Source organism: Miniopterus natalensis, chromosome 20 (genome assembly GCF_054644295.1).
Source record: "Miniopterus natalensis isolate mMinNat1 chromosome 20, mMinNat1.hap1, whole genome shotgun sequence".
NCBI classification, from domain to species: domain Eukaryota; kingdom Metazoa; phylum Chordata; class Mammalia; order Chiroptera; family Miniopteridae; genus Miniopterus; species Miniopterus natalensis.
Window position 1 is genome coordinate 26,162,499 of NC_142100.1, and position 19,854 is coordinate 26,182,352.

The 19,854-nt window shown below is 49.9% G+C and overlaps 2 protein-coding genes across 3 annotated transcripts; both read left to right on the forward strand.

Annotated features, from left to right (window-relative positions):
• The first annotated feature begins 788 nt into the window (after positions 1 to 788).
• Positions 789 to 8,595, forward strand: GTF2H3 (general transcription factor IIH subunit 3). Of its 2 annotated transcripts, XM_016203189.2 has the most exons (12): positions 797 to 1,693; positions 2,637 to 2,743; positions 3,657 to 3,823; positions 4,507 to 4,569; positions 5,442 to 5,471; positions 5,612 to 5,640; positions 6,273 to 6,347; positions 7,027 to 7,080; positions 7,472 to 7,540; positions 7,816 to 7,951; positions 8,073 to 8,109; positions 8,189 to 8,589. In XM_016203189.2, exons 2-12 carry the CDS (start codon positions 2,667 to 2,669, stop codon positions 8,256 to 8,258), a joined length of 807 nt encoding a protein of 268 aa, XP_016058675.1. In that variant the 5' UTR covers positions 797 to 1,693; positions 2,637 to 2,666; the 3' UTR covers positions 8,259 to 8,589. The 2 variants fall into 2 exon arrangements, with proteins under 2 accessions (XP_087684877.1, XP_016058675.1); XM_087828751.1 differs by lacking the exon at positions 7,816 to 7,951 and having other exon boundaries at positions 789 to 1,693; positions 8,189 to 8,595.
• Positions 8,596 to 9,290: 695 nt separating this feature from the next.
• TCTN2 (tectonic family member 2) lies at positions 9,291 to 19,315 on the forward strand. Its single transcript, XM_087828804.1, has 17 exons — positions 9,291 to 9,633; positions 10,055 to 10,131; positions 10,942 to 11,137; positions 11,923 to 12,023; positions 12,459 to 12,655; positions 13,206 to 13,335; positions 13,647 to 13,788; positions 14,253 to 14,318; positions 14,710 to 14,844; positions 15,086 to 15,163; positions 16,087 to 16,167; positions 16,723 to 16,838; positions 17,499 to 17,601; positions 18,071 to 18,227; positions 18,566 to 18,691; positions 18,834 to 18,922; positions 19,111 to 19,315. Exons 1-17 carry the CDS (start codon positions 9,291 to 9,293, stop codon positions 19,212 to 19,214), a joined length of 2,241 nt encoding a protein of 746 aa, XP_087684930.1. The 3' UTR covers positions 19,215 to 19,315.
• The last annotated feature ends 539 nt before the right edge of the window (positions 19,316 to 19,854 follow it).

A 19,854-nucleotide genomic window follows, 5' to 3' on the forward strand; every position in this document is an offset into this window, starting at 1 on the left:
GACGCAGGCCCCGGGGGCTGGACAGACTGGGCCCGGCAGATGGAGTCGGTGCCGTGGGCTGGGTCTCAGGAGCAGAGGCGAACGTGCTCATTCAGTGGCTGTCCCCCTCCGCGTGCCCGGCGCTCTTCGCTGCGTGCCCCGGGGAGTCGCAGCCGGGAGCGGGCCCGGCCCCCGTGGCGGGCACAGCCTCGTGGGCGGGGCAGGCAATAGGCAGGTCGATGGGATCGATCCTGAAGGGGAACTAGCGCCATGGAAACGGCCTCCCGTGGGGTGGTGGCGGGGGACAGCGGCGGCGTGGGGACCGACGCGCGGCCCCGCCGCCCTCCCGTGCGCGGCGGACCCGCGGAGCCACACGGGCCGGGGCAGAAGCCGCCTCCTGCGCGGAGTCCACGCCCGGTGCGCAGGGGCGGGAGGAGGCGCGGGACCCAGCCCACGGAGTGGAGCCGCGTGTTCGGGGAGCGGGGCCGGCCCTGCGGGTGGTCAGCGGGCCGAGCGACCTCAAGCAAGTTACTCTCACTTGCAAACATGGGAATACCCTGTTTCATCTGATCCGAAACGATATTGATTATGAAACGTGCTTTTATGTCATACGCCGCCGAGGGAAGGGTGCCGCCCACGCCCAGCTTCATCGCAAGATACCGCCTGATTTCAGCATCTGTTACATGTTAAAAAAAATAAAAGTAACTGATGAAAGATTGCAATAGGAAGGGACTTTGGAAGGAAGAGGCGGCGCTGGATTTGGGCCCCAAAGAGTAGATAAGATTTGGATATGTAAGCAGGAAACAAAGGTGGGGTGAGGAGTGTCCCGGTAATAGGAGACTGAACTGCAGGAAGGAAGGAATGGGGCAGGGAAGACATTATTGCTTTTTGTTATTAAATGAGCGTCCTGGGTTTATCATAACAGCAGGTGCTTACAAGTTCCTGTGTCACCTCAGTTAGGGTGTCGGCTCCTTGGGGGCTCAGACACTATTCTCAATACCCCACCCTGGTACGTAGTGTGAATGTTTGTCGAGTGAGTTAATGTGTTAAGTTAGGCTACTCTGAGTTTGGAGAGTAGCCTAGTTTCTTTCCCAGTAAAATATTTTTTACATAGAAATTGATTTTCACCCTTTAAAAACGTTCCTGATCACAACGGGCCTTGCTGCCAGGTGACTTGAAGTAGTCAGGGCCAAATGGATTCCAGATTCCTCCCTTTAAACCGCACCAACCCCTCACCCAAGGTTTTACTACTGGTGGTTCTTACCGCTAGTTAATCGGTGCCTTCTACCACTGACCAGGCATTTAAAATGCAACATCTTCGGATTCATTTAATGGATGTTTATTACGCATCCTCTGTGTTAGGCAGTGTGCTAGGAGCAGAGGATAAGCAGTGACAAAACAGGCAAAAATTCCCCCTCATGGAGCTTACGTTTCTAGTGGGGAAAGGTGCAGCAGTGCTTAAAGCAGGTGCGAGAGAGCTTGCTGAGGACCCACAGAGCTTTAGATGTGTAAAAGAACTCGGCCTTCTGTTAATCTCCAGATTGTCAGATGGCAAACGTGTAAAGGCATGTAGAATGTCAGCTTTGATTCACGTGCATGAGGCTCATCTTTTTTATTTCTGTTACTATTTTCAGAAGATGAGTTGAATCTTCTAGTTATCATAGTTGATACCAACCCGATTTGGTGGGGGAAGCAAGCACTAAAGGAATCCCAGGTGAGGCTGCTTCAAGGGGGCCTTTGGGTCATTCTGGTGTAACCGAGTATATGTTTATTTATCCATTTTAACATACAGTTCAGTGATTTTTTTTTTAGTAAAACCCACAATAAAGTTGTGTAACCATGACCACAGTTCTGTCACCCCAGAAGGTCTCCTCATGCCTGTTCACAGTCACTCACAGCTTTTACCCCCTAGCTGGAGGCAGCCACTGATCTGCTTTCTGTTCCTCGATTAGTTTGCATTTTCTAGATTTTTATAAAAGTAGAATCAAGCAGTATGAACTGTAGGAATTTTTGGTCTGATTTCTTTGTTCAGCATAACGATTTTGAGTCTTGTCCATGCTGTTACGTGTCCCAGTAGGTCAGCTCCTTTTTATTGCTGCGTAGTATTCCACTGTGTGGATGTTCTGGCGCATCCCTGCATGTTACCTTAGTGCTCTTCAGAAAAAGTATCTTGTTTTGAACTCTCAGCAGCGGTATACAAGAATACCTTTTTTCACGTGTGAACCAATGCAAGATGCTTTCTTTACTTATTTTATCTCTTGCCAATATGACGTATCAAAAAAAGTTACCTCAGTTTGCTTTTTGTATATTTGATGGCCCATTTGTATTTCTCCCGTGAGTGGGGCATTGCCCATTTTTCTCTTTAGCTGTCCCTTTTTTTTTTTTTTTTTAATGATTTGTGGACACTCTATATTAAAAGGTTAACCTGTTGCCTGTCAATTATTTTTTCCTAGTTTGTCATTTGTCTTTCACTTTCGCTCACAGTTTTTTTTTTGCCATCTAGAAATTTTAATAGGTTTTACTTTTTTAAAAGAAAGTGAAATTAGCATTTTATTTTCGTGCCTGAAGTATTTTTAAGGAAACCTTAGTTATTGCAAGAGCTGACGTAGGTGTTTGCATAGGTAATTTACTTCTCTAACATCTTCTCTTCTCAATAGTTTACTTTATCAAAATGCATAGACGCAGTGATGGTGCTGGGGAATTCTCACTTGTTCATGAATCGTTCCAACAAACTGGCTGTGATAGCGAGTCACATTCAGGAAAGGTAGGACCATCAGGATTACCTATGTGACGCTTAGCATTCGTGAGCTTTGTGTACCAGTTCACATGTCCTGCTCCTACTGTGTGTTGCTCTACTCATGGGTCTGCCCCAGGGGGCAGGTGAGGGAGGTGGGATTCTGCTTTCCCTTCAGCCCACTTGGGCTCCTGTGTACCTCTCGTGTGAATATTTCACTGCTCTGGATGTGATTCCACTGTTTATAAGTAAGGATTTTTCTTACCAATTGGCTCTGTGACCCAACCCAGGTTCTCCATCTGGCGCTGGGCTGAAGACACAGTGACCTTTTCTAACATTGGTGTGAAACCCAGCTGTGTCAGTTATTGAAGGGTGGTGAATAGATATGTAGCTGGTGTGCAGATGTGGCCATGTGTACAGCAGAGATTTCTATGAGTAACTTTGACTATATTCACTTGTCATGTTATACATGGACTGTAGAATCTAATCCCCATGTAAGGTACAGCTCTCGTCTGTCTTTTAAAAAATTTATTTTATTTATTTATTTTAAATATGTCTTTATTGATTTCAGAGAGAGGAAGAGAGAGGTAGAGAGGGAGGGCGGAGGGAGGGAAGGAGGGAGGGAGAGAGAGAGAAACATCAGTGATGAGAGAGTCATTGATCGGCAGCCTCCTGCACGTGCCCTGCTGGGGATCAAGCCTCCAGCCCTGGACATGTGCCCTGACCAGGAATTGAACCGGTGACCTCCTGGTGCATGGGTCGATGCTCAACCACTTAGCCACACTGGCTGGGCTATACTTTTTTAACAAAATGAAATTTATTACAGAATCTTGTGGGTCCAGAGTTAATGTGGCTTTAGTCTGTTTTCTCTGCTGAACTTCATCCTGATGCCTAGCGAGGGCACCGAGTCCTGGTGTAACGAGGCCTCTTCCTGCTGTTGCAGCCGATTCCTGTATCCTGGGAGGAATGGCAGACTTGGAGACTTCTTCGGGGACCCTGGTAACACTCCCGCTGAACTCAATCCCTCGGGGAGTAAGGACGGAAAGTACGAGCTGTTGACAGCCGCAAACGAAGTTCTTGTGGAGGAGATTAAGGATCTGATGGCTAAGGGTATGAGCTTTTCCCTCCTTGTTATTTTGCAGATGGAGTTGAACGTGGGGTTCCTGCAGGACCGGAGGTTCTAGATGTGATCTACTTGCTTCTCTCTTTCCTTTCTGAAATCGTTTTCACCTGAGTCTGCGCACGGTTTACCTGCCCGCTGCCCAGCCCCTACTTGAGACACACTCTTTGGGCTCTACGACTATCCTGTTGATCTGGTTTTTCTCTTTTTCAGACCATTCATTCTTCTCTTTCTGACTTTTCCTTCATCTTTGCCCCTTAAAATACATATTTTTTATTTTGCATGGTGTTTTTTTCTTCCTCTGTACATTCTCCCCCACTCTTCTTGTTTATGTGGGTATTAAAGTGTACAGCGCGGGTGCAGTGAGTACATTCACGTTGTGCAGCTGTCACCATCGTCCACCCCCAAAACTTTCTCAGCTTCCTAAACTGCAGCTCACCCCTTAAACAATCCCCAGTCTCCTCCCCAGACCCTGACCACCAGGGTATTTTAAATTGAGAAAATGTGTTAAAAACTGTTTGTTTAAGCATGACTGAGAACAGATCGCTGCTTTTAAACCCAGTTTGAAAACGTTACTTCATTCATGAGGAAGAATGCTTTGGTTTGAAAGCGATTTTAGTTCAAGAAAATGCCAAGAAATTCCCTTCATAATGCTTTTTATTTTCATTTATAGGTGACCTAAAGGGTCAGCACACGGAAACTCTGCTGGCAGGATCGCTCGCCAAAGCTCTGTGCTGTATCCTTGCTGTTTCAATCATCCAGAGGTGTCTTCTGGGATAAACGTATCTTGTGATATTTCCTAGGACCTGCATCCATGTAAACAAGGCCACGTATTTATTCCAACTGGCTTTGCCATGTTTATAAGACAAGCTGTAGAAACTTGAATGGGAAGGATAGGAAAACTAGTTTCTCCAGCGTGTCCTTCCGCTTACAACTCTTCAGGACACTTTTTTGTTTCTTACTTAGGCAGACTGGGGAGTTGGGGTGGCTTTTCCCCCCATCTCCCTTGAGTAGAGAGCAGTGTTTGATTGTAAAAGCCGTTTACTGACCCTGATGCTTAATAAGCGAGCAGCTGTTGCTCCACAGGCCAGCAGGTTACCTTGAGTTTAACATGAAGTCCACAACCCCTTTCTAAGCATTTCGGTCTTATCTGCCTATGTGATGTTCTCCCAGTCTCTTGAGATTTAATTTGTTTTGGACAGTATTGAGTGATTCCTCCAATTGAGACTGGGGGGTGGGGTGGTGTCTGACCATCCATGTGTGGTCTTCAAGTTCGAGAGCTTATTTGATTGACTTACTGGTTCACTGTGGTCCCAGTGTTCAAATCTAGGGTGTGGTGGGTGGTCACAGAGCAGTCCGATGGTGGGCATTTCCATTTTCTGGGACAGAGACACTTCAGTCAGGTCATAAGGCCAAGTTGATGGGTCATTGGAAACCCCCAGTCCCTCTTGTTTTGTGTGTTTATCATGGTAAATGGAACAATTCTTTTTTTCACCTATGTGGCTGCTGGGTTTATTTAACTAAAATTTGAGGTTATTTTTTGTTTACTATGAATATTTGTGAAATTAACTAATGTTTTTTAATTCCTTAATGCCAAAAAAACATAAGACATTCACCGAATGAACAAGGAAGTTAGAGGTAGGAGCCTATGTCTTTCTATGAGACCAACCCTTGTTTTACTACTGTAACTTGGTGGGCTGTGTAAAGTCGGTTAGAAAACCTTATAATATGTTCAGTAAGATTCAGTTAAATTGCAACCTGCTTTTATCTCTTTATAGATCATCAGGAAATGAAGTCAAGGATATTGGTAAGGTTTTCGTAGAATCACTGCTGTGTTTATATGTTTGCTTCTTGTGCCACACAGATGAAAAACCTGGCAGTTCCCAGGGTTGATGGCAGCGTTGGGGGCTGGCCTGTCTCCCGAGTCTCTGATGGGAGGCTAGAATAGGGCAGCTGGGTAATCTGTCGTGTTGGGATGAAACATGCGGTCTCAGATGCTAGCGTCGTGTGAAGGGCGTATGAGGGTGTTCATCAGAGCATCGTCTAGGACCGAGTCTTGTGAACTGCTAAATGCCCCCTGTAGATAACTGGGTAAATAGCGGGAATATGTGAAGTCAGCACGGAGGATGAGATACGTCCAGACAAGCAGGTTGGGGAACATTAGAGAGAGCGTGTCCTATAGTGTGTGTGTGTGGGGTGGGTGTGAGCGTGTGTACGTGCCCACGTAGCTGCTCGCTAGAAACTGTTAAGGGTTATCTCTTGAGGGGTAGGATTTGGGGGACATTTTCCCAGTCGACGCTGTGGTAGGTATTATTTAACGATGACAACTAGGTAGACAAATGAGAAAAATAACACTGGTTGCAGTTGGCAGTATATCCTGGCATCCGAGTGGGAGTCCTTGGATGTGCCTGCAGGGTGTTAACAAGGATGTGGTTTTAGGTAATAAAGGCAGCAGAGGACAGTGCGCTGCAGTATATGAATTTCATGAATGTCATCTTCGCAGCACAGAAGCAGGTGAGTGGACACCCTTCTTTTTCAAGGATGTTTGTTTCATAACAAAGGAACTAATTTCTTTTTTTTTTTTGAATGACCTACGTAGGGAGGTTTTCTGACTAAATAGCCTCATGAATGGATTAGGAATCAGGCATCTATGTTTCCTACAGTTACTTGAGCCCTGGACCCTTTGAGAATCTGATGAGCCCCCAGAAAAATATGCAGACAGTTTTTAATAGTTTTAGGGTATTTGTGGAACCCCGTTGAGCCCATCCTGGATCCCAGGCTAAGAATCCCTGGTTCTACGGCTTGCTGCACACCATGATGAATTGTCACTAATACATTTTCTTCGTTGACATGTTCAAAAAATGAGAAGAAAACTTAAAACTTCAGTTGGAACCTGAAATACTATAGACGTGTATAATAATAGTCTTCATCTTGGAGGCCCCTATGGTGTAGCGAAAAGACTGTGGGCCTTGGGGACAGGTGAACTGGGATTGATGGCCCTGCCTCCACTGGCCTCCATGACCACAGCTGGCCAAGGCCTGGGCTGGAAAATGCTAATGAGATACCTACTTTGTGCAGTTATTATGCTAATTAAGCAAGCCATTTTCAGAGTAGAGCTTGGCACATAGCAGAGTCTCAGTGTAAGGTGGTCATTGTTACCATTCCCGTAATATCTTTGGAATACTCATTTCAGAATATTTTGATCGATGCCTGTGTTTTGGACTCCGATTCAGGACTCCTCCAACAGGTAGGTTTTAAACGAATGCTTGGTGTTGGTGGTTGTGAAAGCAGGGGGTATGTTTTGTTACCTGTTGTTAAATACCTTTCGCCGATCTTCACACACTTTTAGAATAAATATTCTTGGTAGCACACAAACAGAAAACGGGGCACATGCTGTCCTACGCTGTGGTCTCCAGAGGGTGGAAGGCTGTGAGCCAAGGGGGAAAATAAGCTGTGTGCACATCCTGAAAGGTAGGTGGGAGTTTCTGGCCCTTATGCAGTGCAAGCACTCCCTTTCATTCGCTGTGGCATCTCTGTGTCTCCTTTTGGAGACACGAGGAATTGCTGGTGGGAATTGTGTCCTTCTGGAAAAGCTGAGCAAGTGCTAGTGTGGCAGAGAGCCCTTGTGTGTCTTGCAGGCTTGTGATATCACAGGGGGACTGTACCTGAAGGTGCCTCAGATGCTCTCCCTCCTGCAGTATCTCCTGGTAAGGAACCTCGGCTGTGTACCTGACACCTTGAGTCAGTGAGACCGTTTCCTGGGGAATGACTGGGAGCAGGGTGGCAGGTGCTAGTCATTGGGGGAAAGGAAGGAACGGGTGGGCTAGATGTCTCGAAGCTGAGAGGGTGGGCTTCGGGTAGTCTTTGAACCCTGCACACTGTATGTATGCAGAGTGTCGTACGAACGATTCCAGAGCAGTGCCTGTATGCGGAGGTGCTCAGTAATTGCTGAGTGAATGAAAACACTTTTTTTTTTTTCCAGTGGGTTTTTCTCCCTGATCAGGATCAGAGGTCTCAGTTAACTCTCCCGCCCCCCATTCACGTCGACTACCGGGCTGCGTGCTTCTGCCACAGGAACCTCATTGAAATTGGCTATGTCTGTTCTGTGTGCTTGTCCAGTACGTTCATGGGACTAAATTTTTCTTTTTTTCCATGTTGGGGGGAGGTCAGAAAATCTCTCAGCTGTATGGTTTTAAACCTTCCTATTTTCTGTTATTTTTATTTTAATTTTATTTACAGTCTTCTGCAACTTCAGTCCCATCTGCACCACCTGCGAGTAAGTATCTTTGAGGTGGTGTGCAGGGCCGTGCCTTGGGCCGTCCCATCGCTAATGGGTGTTCTCCGTGTCGTTCCAGGACGGCCTTTAAGATCTCTCTGCCCCCCGTACTGAAGGCCAAGAAAAAGAAACTGAAACTCTCCACATGATGATGAAACTTTTTCCCGTCTCCTTGCGTGTGTGGAAACTGTGTGTGCAGGGGACTCTCTGTAGGGAGGCTCTGAAGAACACACAGATTCGTGGAAGAATCTTTAGTGGTTTCTTACAGGTGCAGTTGTAAAAGGCGCCCTTGTCCCGTCCTCCCGGGGCTGGGTCACCTGAGGGAGTCGCTCTGCGGGCGGACACGCCCAGAGCTCCCAGGCCGGTGCGGTGGGGGGAAGAAGGCGGGCGGCGCCACCTGTTAGGGCACCGACCGTCCCCCGACCTGTTAGACCACCGACCATCACCCGACCCGTTAGACCACCGACCATCACCCGACCTGTTAGGGCACCGGCCCTCCCGCGACCTGTTAGAACACCCGCCGTCCCGCGTCAGATCGCCCGTCCGACGCGCACAGGCCCAGCTGCTCGCTGGAAACGCAAGCAGTTAGATACGGGGTTTGGCAATTTTCATTGGAAATGTTTTATACGCTGTCTTCGTTCTGTTTTGTTTTTGACGGTTGTGTTTATGGTTTACATAAAGTTTTGTAATAAAATAAGTTACACTTTCGTAACTTGCTTGAGTTACTTCCTCGTACTCTATTTCCTGCGCGTTCAGCCCTTCTGCAGCCGGGCACTTTTAACTGGGTTTGGTCGGCGCTCGGACAGCTTTGTTCGGTTCTGAGGAACCTTAACTTCGAATCTCGCCAAAATTAGTCGTGGAAACACCGCTGCACTTTCCCAGCCGAACCCGACGCTTGGCGTCTGCGGGTCCTTCCCCCGGGGCTCCGCGGGCCGGGCTCACGATCCTCTCGCGAGGCGCGAGGCTGGGGGGCGGGGCCGGGGCGGGCTCTCTGCCGCTGGTCCAATCACGGCCCGCCGCTCCGCAGCCCGGCGGCCCATTGCTGGTTGCCATAGCTCCCGGCGTTCGCTTGACAAGATGGCGGCGCAGGCGCGACCGGGACCTCGGCGCGGCGGCGGCTGGTCGCCTCCGGGCGTGTGAGGCGGGCGCGGCTGTGTCGCGCGGTCCGGCGAGGCCCGGCCATGCGCTGGCGGCCGCCCGCCCCTCTGCTCTGGGGGCTCCTCCTCCTGCTGGGCGCCCCGAGGCCGCTGCGGGGGGACCGGGCTGCGTGCGGCGGGGCGGGGGCCTGCGGGGCGGGCCGAGGGCCGAGGCGCTCGAGCGGCCAGACGCGGACTCCGCGCGGGGCTCCCGAGGCCCCGCCAACGCCGGCGGCGCCCCCGCAGCCGCCGAGCCCGCCCGGAGCCGCTCCCCGCCCAGTCTTCGTCCCGGCCTTCATCCGCGCGTCCGGCCCCGAGGTCAGCGCGTCCCTGGTCGGAGGCGCCGAGGACGTGGCCGTGTCCCTGTCCCCGCTGGAGGGTCGGGCGGGTGAGTCCGGCCCTTCCAGTGGGGCGCGGGGGTGGGGCAGGCCCGGCCGGCCGAGGAAACTGCATCCCGGGCGGCGCCCCGGGGTCCCCTGCCGCTGTCCACTGCGGAGCCGGGGTGGGGAGGCGGGAAGGGGCTGCTGTGGGCCCGAGACGACCGACCCACCGACAGACCGACGGACAGGGTCGATCAGAGAAAGCTTGCGGTCCTAATGGCTGGCATTGGCCTCAGTGTCCTAATGGGAACAGTAATGCCTTTTACTCCCATTAGACAGATGGGGACACTGAGGTCCAGAGGGGTCTCACTCGCCCAAGGTCACACAGCTCCTAAAGGGCCCACCCCTCGCTTGGAAGGGGATCCCCTCCCAGGGGGTGCACCCCCTTAGCCGCTGGGTGTCGCCACCCTGCATTCTCGTTTCCTTTAGGATCCTTGCCGGTTCCTGCTTGTGGCGCGCCCAGCAAGGACACAGGAGACTGGAGTTTGACTGTGACCCCCAGCGTGGTAAGGCCAGAGGTGGAACCTTCCCGGTAGCACCTGTGGGGACCCCCGTTTCCTACTTAATTGGACAAGGTGCAGCCATCTCTGTGCTGGAAATGCCATCCGACCGTAGGCTGTCAGGTCTGGTGGACACCCATCCAGCCCAGAGGTCCTTACACCAGGGTTAGGGGTCCTTGGAGGAGTTGCAAGGACCCTCTGAAATTGTGTGTGAAAATCACGTGCCTATGTGCATTTTCCTTAGGAGAGGGTTGCCAGCTCTCATCAGATTTTACAAATGATTCTGTGACTCAAAGAAAAGCTTCCTAAACGGCGACCTCCTCCAACACTGAGCTTGTGTGTAAGGACACTCAGGCCCGGAGTGATTAAATACCTTCCATTTAATAAACGTTTTCTTGATTGCCTAGTACTTGCCAGGCATCAACTCCAGGGTTTACAGAGGATGAGAAAGAAAGATTTTGTTCGCACCCCAGGAGCTGGGGACTGTTTTTAGTAGCTTTTTTGTTTTGTTTTGATCTTGCGCTGGTAGGATGATAAACTAAAAAGCGGCCAGACAGGCTGAGTTCATTTTCAGATCCGTGTTTAGCTTTCTCTGAGCATGCAAACGCTGCTTGCTTTTATGTTAAACTGGGGATTAGGAGTCGGGGCTTGCATATGGCCAAAGGTTGGTGGGTGGAATGAAACAGAATCATGTCATCTCTGTGTACAGTTCTTCTTTTGTAAAATGAGCTGAGGCTGATGTGTGACTTTATTGTTTTCCGCTACGTGCTCTTAGAATTGTAGATGCTAAAAAGTGCGGCAATATTTTCCTTTCAGAATGCGCTGGAAGTGACAGTGAGGCTGAAGACGGTTCTGCAGTCATGTTCCCCTAATAAGAGTGGTTCCTTCTCAGAGTCCCCATGTCTCATCCAAACCCTTCTGGTTTCGGCATCTCACAACTCATCCTGTTTAGCACATCTGCTCATCCAAGTGGAAATGTATGCCAACTCTTCTCTGGCCCATAATGCATCAGGCAAGTGAAGTCTTTTTTTGTTTGTTTTTTTAATCACCTAAGGATATGTTTTATTTTTATTTATTTTTAGAGAGAGAGGAAGGAAGAGAGAGAGAGAAAAATATCGATGTGAGAGAGAAACATCAATTGGTCGCCTCCTCTATGTGCCCCGACCGGGGATTGAACCCACAACCTGGGTATAGCCCTGACAGGTATCCAGGATGATGCTCCAACCAACCGAGCCACACCGGCTCGGGCACTATTCTATACCTTTTAAAAAATAACATAACTTAGTAACTTAATAATTAACTTAAATATAGAGATCGTTCCATATGAATACACCTAGTTTCGCTGCCTTCTTTTTAATAGCTGCGTAGTATTCCATTGTGTGGATATACCACTGTCCATTCAGCTAATCTCTTTGTCATGGGCTGCAAGTCGTTTCCAGCTTTTGATACTGTAACAAGTGCGGGCAGCAAACCTCACTGCACATACATCTTTGCGTGTGAGAAAATGGTTTCGTGTTCTGCCTTGCCCATACTGGCAATGTCCTAAAATGAAGGATGTGCCGATGTTGGGGGGCCCACTTTGCATATTTTATGATACCTGGGTTTTTCGTTGGAGTGGTCCAGACAGGCCTTGGGTGTGTTTTATGTATCGCTCACCTCAGGGATCCCTCACTGTGGAATATTTGGGAATGGGGATCTGTAAAACAATGATTCGGCTTTCTTTTCCATGTCCAACACGCGGCAAAGCTGTGTCAAGGGGTCTCACAGCTGCACTTCTCTGTTGCTTGTGCTTTTCAGAGAACGTGACTGTTATCCCTAACCAGGTGTATCAGCCTCTTGGTCCGTGTCCTTGTAACTTAACAGCTGGGGCCTGTGATGTCCGCTGCTGCTGTGACCAGGTACGCACTCTGATTGCTGGGCACAAGAGTTACAGTACCTGATAGCAGGTGATGGATGCCAGCAGTTCCCCATCAGCAGCTTTTCCTTCCTTTTTTTAATCCCCACTGGAGGGTTGTTTTTCCATTGCTTTTCAGAGAGCGTGGAAGGAGAAGGGGGGAGAGAGATGTGAGAGAGAGAAACATTGATCGGCTGCCTCCCGTACATGTCCCAACTGGGGATTGAACCCACAACCTGGGTATGTGCCCTGACCGGGAGTCGAAGCTGCAGCCTTTTGGTGCATGGAATGGCACTCCAACCAACTGAGCCATCCTGCCAGGGCTTGTCATACCTGCTGGCCTCTCAGAACTCGTGTCTGTCCTGCCTGCCAGCGGATCTGGCGGCAGTCACAGCAGAACCTTCTGTCCTCTCACTGCTCCTTTCTGTGTTCTTTCCAGGAATGCTCATCGAATCTAACAGAGCTCTTCAGAGAGTCCTGTTTCACGGGTGTTTTTGGAGGGGACGTTAATCCGCCTTTTGACCAGCTGTGCTCCGTTCAGAGGGCACACTCGGTCCCGGGCTGGTTTCCGTTCCTGTGTGTGCAGTCCCCCCTCTCCAACTCGCCTTTCCTTGGCTACTTCTACCACGGGGCTGTGTGAGTGTCCCGCAGCTGCCTGGGGGATGGCGCTGGCTCTAGGGCTGGGGCGCCAGCGCCAAGTCAGCCCTGGACTGTGGGTCATGTTTTTCTTGGGACCCCTCCAGAGGTGCCATGCTTAAATGACCCAATTCTCCATTCCATTCTAGATTTCAGTAAGTAGATTCTGTGTTAGAAAGAATTGGGCCTCATCTGAGTCATAGCACCAAAAAAATAAAATCGAGCCTCAATGAAAATAAATTGATTGATGGGGCACACTTCACAGTGACGATCTGTGTTGGGGGTAAGGCAGTGGGCTCATGGGGGACTTTAGTCTGCTGTCTTTCCCCTTTGTGTATGTTGAAATTTTGCAACATCATTATTATCATCATCGAAGTGAAATTCATGCATCGTACACTGATGAACCATTAACCACTTTAATGTGTACAGTCAGCGGCATTTAGTGCAAATATTATTTTGGTAATTAAAAAAGGGTGAAATGTCAGTGAGCGATTGTTTCTGCAGATGAGAGCTAGAGGCTTTAGCTGTCGTCTTTCTTGCCGACTCACAGCTCCTCCTCGGGAGAGCATGCTTCCTTTGACCTGCATTTGTACACTGATCCGAAGGACGTCTCAGACTTCGGTTACAAACAAGGAGATCCAGTTATGACTGTCGATAAGTCATATTTTACTGTCCCTCAGGTAAGTTCAATTTTAATATGCTAGAGCCTTTTCTTATATGCTAGAGCCTGCAAAGGAGACGGGGGAGGGCAGGGAATTGACTTGGTTTTCATGGAACAGCACTTACCGTGACTCCTCCACCAGCGGCCCCAGACTCGATGAGCAAATTAACAAGCTGTTTTAGCAAATGAACTGAAATCGGTCAGTGAGTCAGTGAATTGGCCGCTGCCGGGCCTCACCCACCAGCAGGACCGGCTGCCGAAGGAGCCCTTCCCCGAGACGCTGACCTGTATTTTATGGTCTGAGTCTGTTGGGATTTCCCCTCGCCTCAGGTGACCCTGGCTGGGCAGTGCGTGCAGGATGCCCCAGTGGGGTTCCTTCAGAATTTCGACGTCTGGTGCGTCACCGACCTGGAGGCCCACCGAGAGCAGGGCGGCATCCTCAGCACCAAGATAAAGAGCGGCGCTGTGGGAGGTACGTCACCGGGTCCGGAAAAAGAGCACGGGCCTGAGTGTTTAGATAAACTGTGATCTCATGACAACAAAAGTCACTTCTTCGGGAGCAACTGGAAATAGTGTTTGAACTGCCGACCGAGGAAGCGCATGTGCCGTGACTGGGAATCCGGCCGGTGACCCCTTGATGCATGGGAGGGCGCTCAGCCACTGAGCCACACCGCCGGCAGCACACTCGTCCTTCTGTGACGGTGACTTTCTGGATGGTCATCGCTGACATTTGGGCTGTCCTCCTCAGTTATAATTAGGTGCCCGCGATGGCGCGATTCCCATGTGGTGGTGTTTGGAGGTGGGAGAGAGTCGTAGCTGGCACACAGGCAGGCAGGCGGTGACTGTGTTTGCTTGATGATCTGTCATTCTCGTAGGTGAATACGACCCTGCCAGGCCATGCGGTGCTGCTGAAGGTTAATTCCTGTGTCCTTTCAGGCGTCGTCACACCGAAAGTGACCTATGAGGAAGCATCTGACCTGGACAAATTCATCACCAGCACCGGTGTGTTAATGTTGCATGTTTTTATCGTGTCTACAAAAAACATGTGCATCATTTCTTACAAGTTACGTGTGGTCCTGGTTAAATACATTTTCCTGATGGGTTTGAGGGGTTTCACAACAGTCGGGAAGCTGTCCCTGGGTGATGTTCGTCCATGCTTGAGAGTCATCTAGGTGACCCGAAGCAGCTCCCTCCTCCACAGAATGAGGATTATGGGGCCTCTGGGCCCCTCCGGGTCCTCAGGGTCTGCAAATCTTCCTTAAGTGTTTTCCTGAGAGCTGAAGAGTTTTTTTAGGACGGCGGAGCAGGCGGCTGATGTTGACCTGGTGGGACCAACAACAGACCTGAGCCTGAAGAGGGTCTTTAACTTTTGAAAGGTTTTTTGTATTTGCAGACACACTTTTAAGTACTGTATCGGCCCCCCGAAACGTGAATGTGGAAGAACATTACATTGTCAGGTGGAATAATAATACAATCAGCGAAATCCACGTCAGAATTGTCAGGGCAGAGATTAACGCCCACCAGAAAGGTAACGTGCTTGAGGGTAGTGAGACTGCTTTCATTAAAAAAGTTTTTTCATCAAGATTCTCATAATTATAACATGTAAAGTTAAGTCAGACTTGTTCCTTGTTTGTACTTGTGACTTAATAAAAAAGACTGAATTTTTTGGCACGTCAAAGTGCAATTGTAGGGTAGAGAAAGTAACACCATGGGGGATCGTTTCTTTTCCTAGTGAAACGGTGCACATCACATTTTTACTTTATTTCTAGGAGTCATGACACAGAGATTTACAGTAAAATTTTTAAGCTATAACAGTGGTAATGAGAAGGAAACATCTGGAAACCCAGGTAAGATAGTGTGTCATCACCAATCCTACAGACATTTCAGTTCAACGCTCACCCGAAAGTGATGATTATAAGTTACTATTCAGTTTTAGTTTGTGACTCTGACCTTTCTCTCTCTCTTTTGTGACACTGTGTTTTTTTTCTATAGCAACTTGAGCTTTGGGGGGTTTTTTTGTTTTTTTTGCATGAAGTGTCATAGGTAGTAGCAAGTTGCTATAAAAGCAAGACATTCTTTCTCTTTTGCTCCTGGTTTTTTGAAAAAGAGGTAAAATGTGGTGGAAATGAGCTTTTTAAGAAAGAATGAGCTGCAGAGGACGGGTTAGTGCTCACCATCGCTCACCATCTGTGGTGCGTTTTGTATTTACGTGCAAATAGCTCACCACTTGATGGGCACTGGTGTCCCGGTTATGTGGGGAATGGCCTTGCCTCCCGGAGATGTGTGATGGCGCCTTCAGAGGAGAGGTGTCAGGACGTCAGGATGTCTGGATGCCTGCAGCTTATTTACACATATGGGAGGGAGGGAGAGGCATGTGCTTATATAATACAGACGAGACAAATATGGCTGAATACCAGCAGTTGTTGAGTTTAGAGGGCAGCTGTATTGGTCTTCATGGCATTACTTTCAGTTTTTCTGCACATGGAACATTTTCATAATAAAAGGCTGGAAACAATGGGTTGGATTGATAGCTGTGGATGGGGAGAGGCCCTAAACCCGACCTTGGGGGTGAACCAAATGACTGGAGAATGGCTCCATTGAGAGGCTCCTTTGGTCTGAGTCTCCCTCGCGAGCTCCTCTGACAAACTCGACACCCGTCACTCAGCAAGTCTTCCTCACGGGCCTGCCCAGCGGACAGCCCACTGCGGACGCCTGCTTTGTCGGGCTGACTGAAGGAAAGGTGCTCCCTCTCGTTTGTTGTGTTGTCTAGGTTACCAGCTCGGCAGGCCCGTTCGAGCTTTAGACACCAGCAGGATGGGTCACGTTGCAGCCTTACACCTTTGGCAGCCAGGTAATCAGGTCTGGTAACAGGATGAGCTCTTTGGTAAGCTAGATTTGGACATATCACCATAGTTTGAATTTAACACATAATCAACTTTTTTAAAGTTCAGTTGGTTTATTTAGCTGCAGGGGTGGCTGTTTTTCGTGCTTTTTTGTTGTTTTTGTAAAAAAAATGTTACCATTGTTTGCACCTGAGGTACTGGTTACTAGTAAGAGATTTAAATGTGGGATCATCTTGAGAGCCCCATGTTGCTGTTGTCTGTAGCCCAACACGGTGGGGATTGGAGACAGAATAGCTTTGTTCCAAACTATGGAGGATCTTTGCACCCCTGGTAATTACCCACGGCTGCCAGAGGGCATTGAGTTTCACTCGGAATGATCCACCACCCCAGGTATGCTGGGCTGAGAGGCCTTGGTTCAGCCCTGAAAGGGTCAGAGTAACTGTGACCTCAGCTCTCCAGGAAACTTTATTTCTGCTTATTGTTTTCCAAGAAAAACTTTGAAGTAAGTCTTTACATTTATTTAGCACAAACAGTAAGAGGATGGGCTCTCTTTTATCTTACAGCTGGGAGGGGATTGTGTGCATCGGCCACTTTCAAACCCATTTCATTTGGAGAAAACGCGCTCTCTGGCTGCCTCTTAGAAGTCGGTGTTGATGAGAACTGCACTCGGCTCAGGCGAGTGGTCCATGAATGAACTTACCTGCGTTTTGAGTGGTCAGCTTACAGTTAATTCACACGTGAATGCTAAGAACAGCACGAGTGTGGAAAAGTAGGGGTTGAATAACGTTTATGTAAAGCAATGGCAAATAACAAGTACATGGAAACCCGCAGTGCAGTTCAGAGTCGCTGCCAACGTTAATGTAAGGGAGGGGCTTCCATGGGGACTAGAGCTGTTTCGTCCACACTTGCGCAAACTTCTCTGCTGAAGTTTGTTCAGATCACCGGAGCCCAATACTCCTAGAACTATAAAAGGGTCTAGCCAGGTGTCATTGGGATTAACATTAAAGAATCCTTAGACCTTGTTCTATGATGTATAAAGAACTTTCCACTTAATCAGGTGTCGTTTGGAAAGTGTACAGATATGCGTACACTTCCTTGTTTCTTAACTGAGGGGAAGTTTGCATAACATAATCATTTAAAAGTGAGCAGGTTGGTGGCGTCTAGTACATCCATGACGGTGTGCAGCCATCACCTCTGTTTGGTTCCAGAGCATTTTCATCTGCAGAGGGAAACCCATCCCCTCCCTGGCCAGCCTGGAGGCCCCCTGAAAATCAGAACTTCGAGGTGAGACCTGCAGGTCGGCCCCACATGGAGAGAGATTTTGCTCTCTTACAGGAAGAAGGCTATGGAAACACTCGATTTGTTAATGCAAGCAACTCATGTTGCCATGAAAGGCAACTCCAATTACAGTGATCTGAGTGATGGCTGGCTGGAAATAATACGTAAGTCACAGCTGCAAGTGTGAAGTGTGGGGCTCAGCTGCTGGGACCCCACAGTCAGCCGGCTGCAGCAGCAGAGGCCTCCCAACAGCTGTCTCCTTTGCTGTGGCTCAACTGACGTTCGTTTGGAGGTTAACACTCCATGCAGAAGACTTGTCACATCTTTTGCCACTTATTCATGATGCCCTTTTTGTTTCTAAAATAGGAAATCCACATGAAACTCAGATTGCCCAGTTGTTTTACAAGCTGTCTTTTTTTTTGGTTTTGTTAAACCTGACTCTCTAAAAATCTCCATTTTGAACACAAGGGGTCATATAGTGATGGTCATATAGTGATATAACCAGATCCTATTAGAGATTAAAGCCTCATTAACATGACTCCTGTCTAATCATAGTTCCCACTTTATGGTATCCTGGCATTGTAGAAAAACTTACTATTCTTTCCAAACATACGCCACCTCACGTTTGTACAGGCGCAGACGCCTCCGATCCGGGCGCAGACATGTCCGCTGGCAGCGCGAATGGCACCTGCCTGAACGTCCCTGCTCAGCTGGGCATCCGCATCCTCACCTCGGACGTGGGCGCGGTGGAGGGGATCACTCAGCAGCAGATCCTGGGCGCAGAGGCAAGGTCCGATCTCATCTCGCACAAGTGTAGTTTAGAGCAAGTCAGTAGAGTGGAGGGTGCTCCAGGGACGATTTATTTGCAAATGGCAGCCATCAGCAGTCTGTGGGTAAATGGAGAATCTCTCAGCTGTGTTGTCCTGAAAACGTGTCCTTACAGGTATTTACGAAGCTCTGTGTAAGGGATTCCCCTCGTGTACGTTTCAGCGTTTACATATGCACAGGGGGCCATTTGGAACTTCCTTAAGAGACTCCGGGTTTATACTGGTGCTGTGTCAGTCCCCTGATGTTCTCAGCAGACTGGAAATGAACCGGATGTGTCGCCTGCGCATCTCTCCTTCCCAGGGTCTCCTCGGTGAACTGGCGGTTCCAGTGCAGGCTCACCTGTGGGCATGAGGCCGACCTTCTCCCTCTCAGCGCATCAGTCCAGTTCATTAAGATACCTGCACAGTTACCCCGGCCACTGACAAGGTAACTGACCTAGTGGGCTTTTTTAGGAAGCAGGAAAATGTGTATCTTTGAAAATAAGTTTATTTCTTTAACCAACTTTCGATGGTTCCTGCCTAAAGTATGCTTTGTTGTAGCCGTTGTAATCTCCTAAAATGTTTTACAGATTCCAGGTCAATTATACAGAGTATGACTGCAGCAGAAACGACGTGTGTTGGCCGCAGCTACTGTACCCGTGGACCCGGTACTACCAAGGTAGGGAAAAGCAGATTTCCGGAACGCAGATTGTGACGTTATGTGTAAAAAAATTTAAAAAGAAAAAAATTTACCGATCATGCTGCCACATCAAAGTGGTCATTATTAATGGTTTGGCTTATTTCTAGCTAAATAATTAGAAACACGTTAAGAAGTAAGTGTCGCTCACCTGATCCGTCGTCTTGCAGGGGAGCCTTTCTCGCGGTGCGTGGCCAAGGGCCTGCTGCTGGTGCTCGTCTCGGCGGCGGCCCTGCTCCTGGGGGACCCCTGGGCCAGGAGGTGCGGAGCCTGAGTTCGGCCAGCGCGGGCCCTCGCGCACCCTGGACTTCGACTGGGAGACGCGTTGCCCTCCGGGCCGTTAATAAACAGGGTCTTGTTTTGTAGGAAGTGTTTCTCAGGGGCTCTGTGTATCTCATTCGCACACGCAGCTGCCCAGGTGGGCTGCAAACTGGGCTGTGCCAAAGGAGAGGGAGCCCCCGGCGGGCCGGCCGCGGTGGGCCGGGAGTCCTGGCAGTTGGCGCGACGCGCGGGAGAGTTAATGGAAAGTCCCCGAGGGACAGGCCTGTCCCGGCTCCGAGCGCCGGGCGCTGCCTGCAGGGACGCCCCGGGGCCCGTGCGCCCTCCGCCTCTGCTCTCGGGGTTCGTGGGCCTTGGGGCCGGTCCTGGGGGTCCCTGTCCGCCGGGCCGGGGGCCGGGCCGGGGCCACGGCGGGGGGTCTGCTTGGTACCGGGAGCCGGAGTCCCGGGGCTCGCGGGCTGGGCCCGCTCAGCGGTCCGGTCGCCGCGGCTGCCGGGTGTGCGCGGGGCGGGCCGTCGGGGCGCGTCCTCAGCCGCGGGCGGCGGGGACGGGGCGGGGGAGCGGGGGGGCGGTGCTGCCGGGCAGGTCGGCGGGAAGGGCCCCGCGCCCCGGAGCCCCGCCCCCAGGGCTCGGCC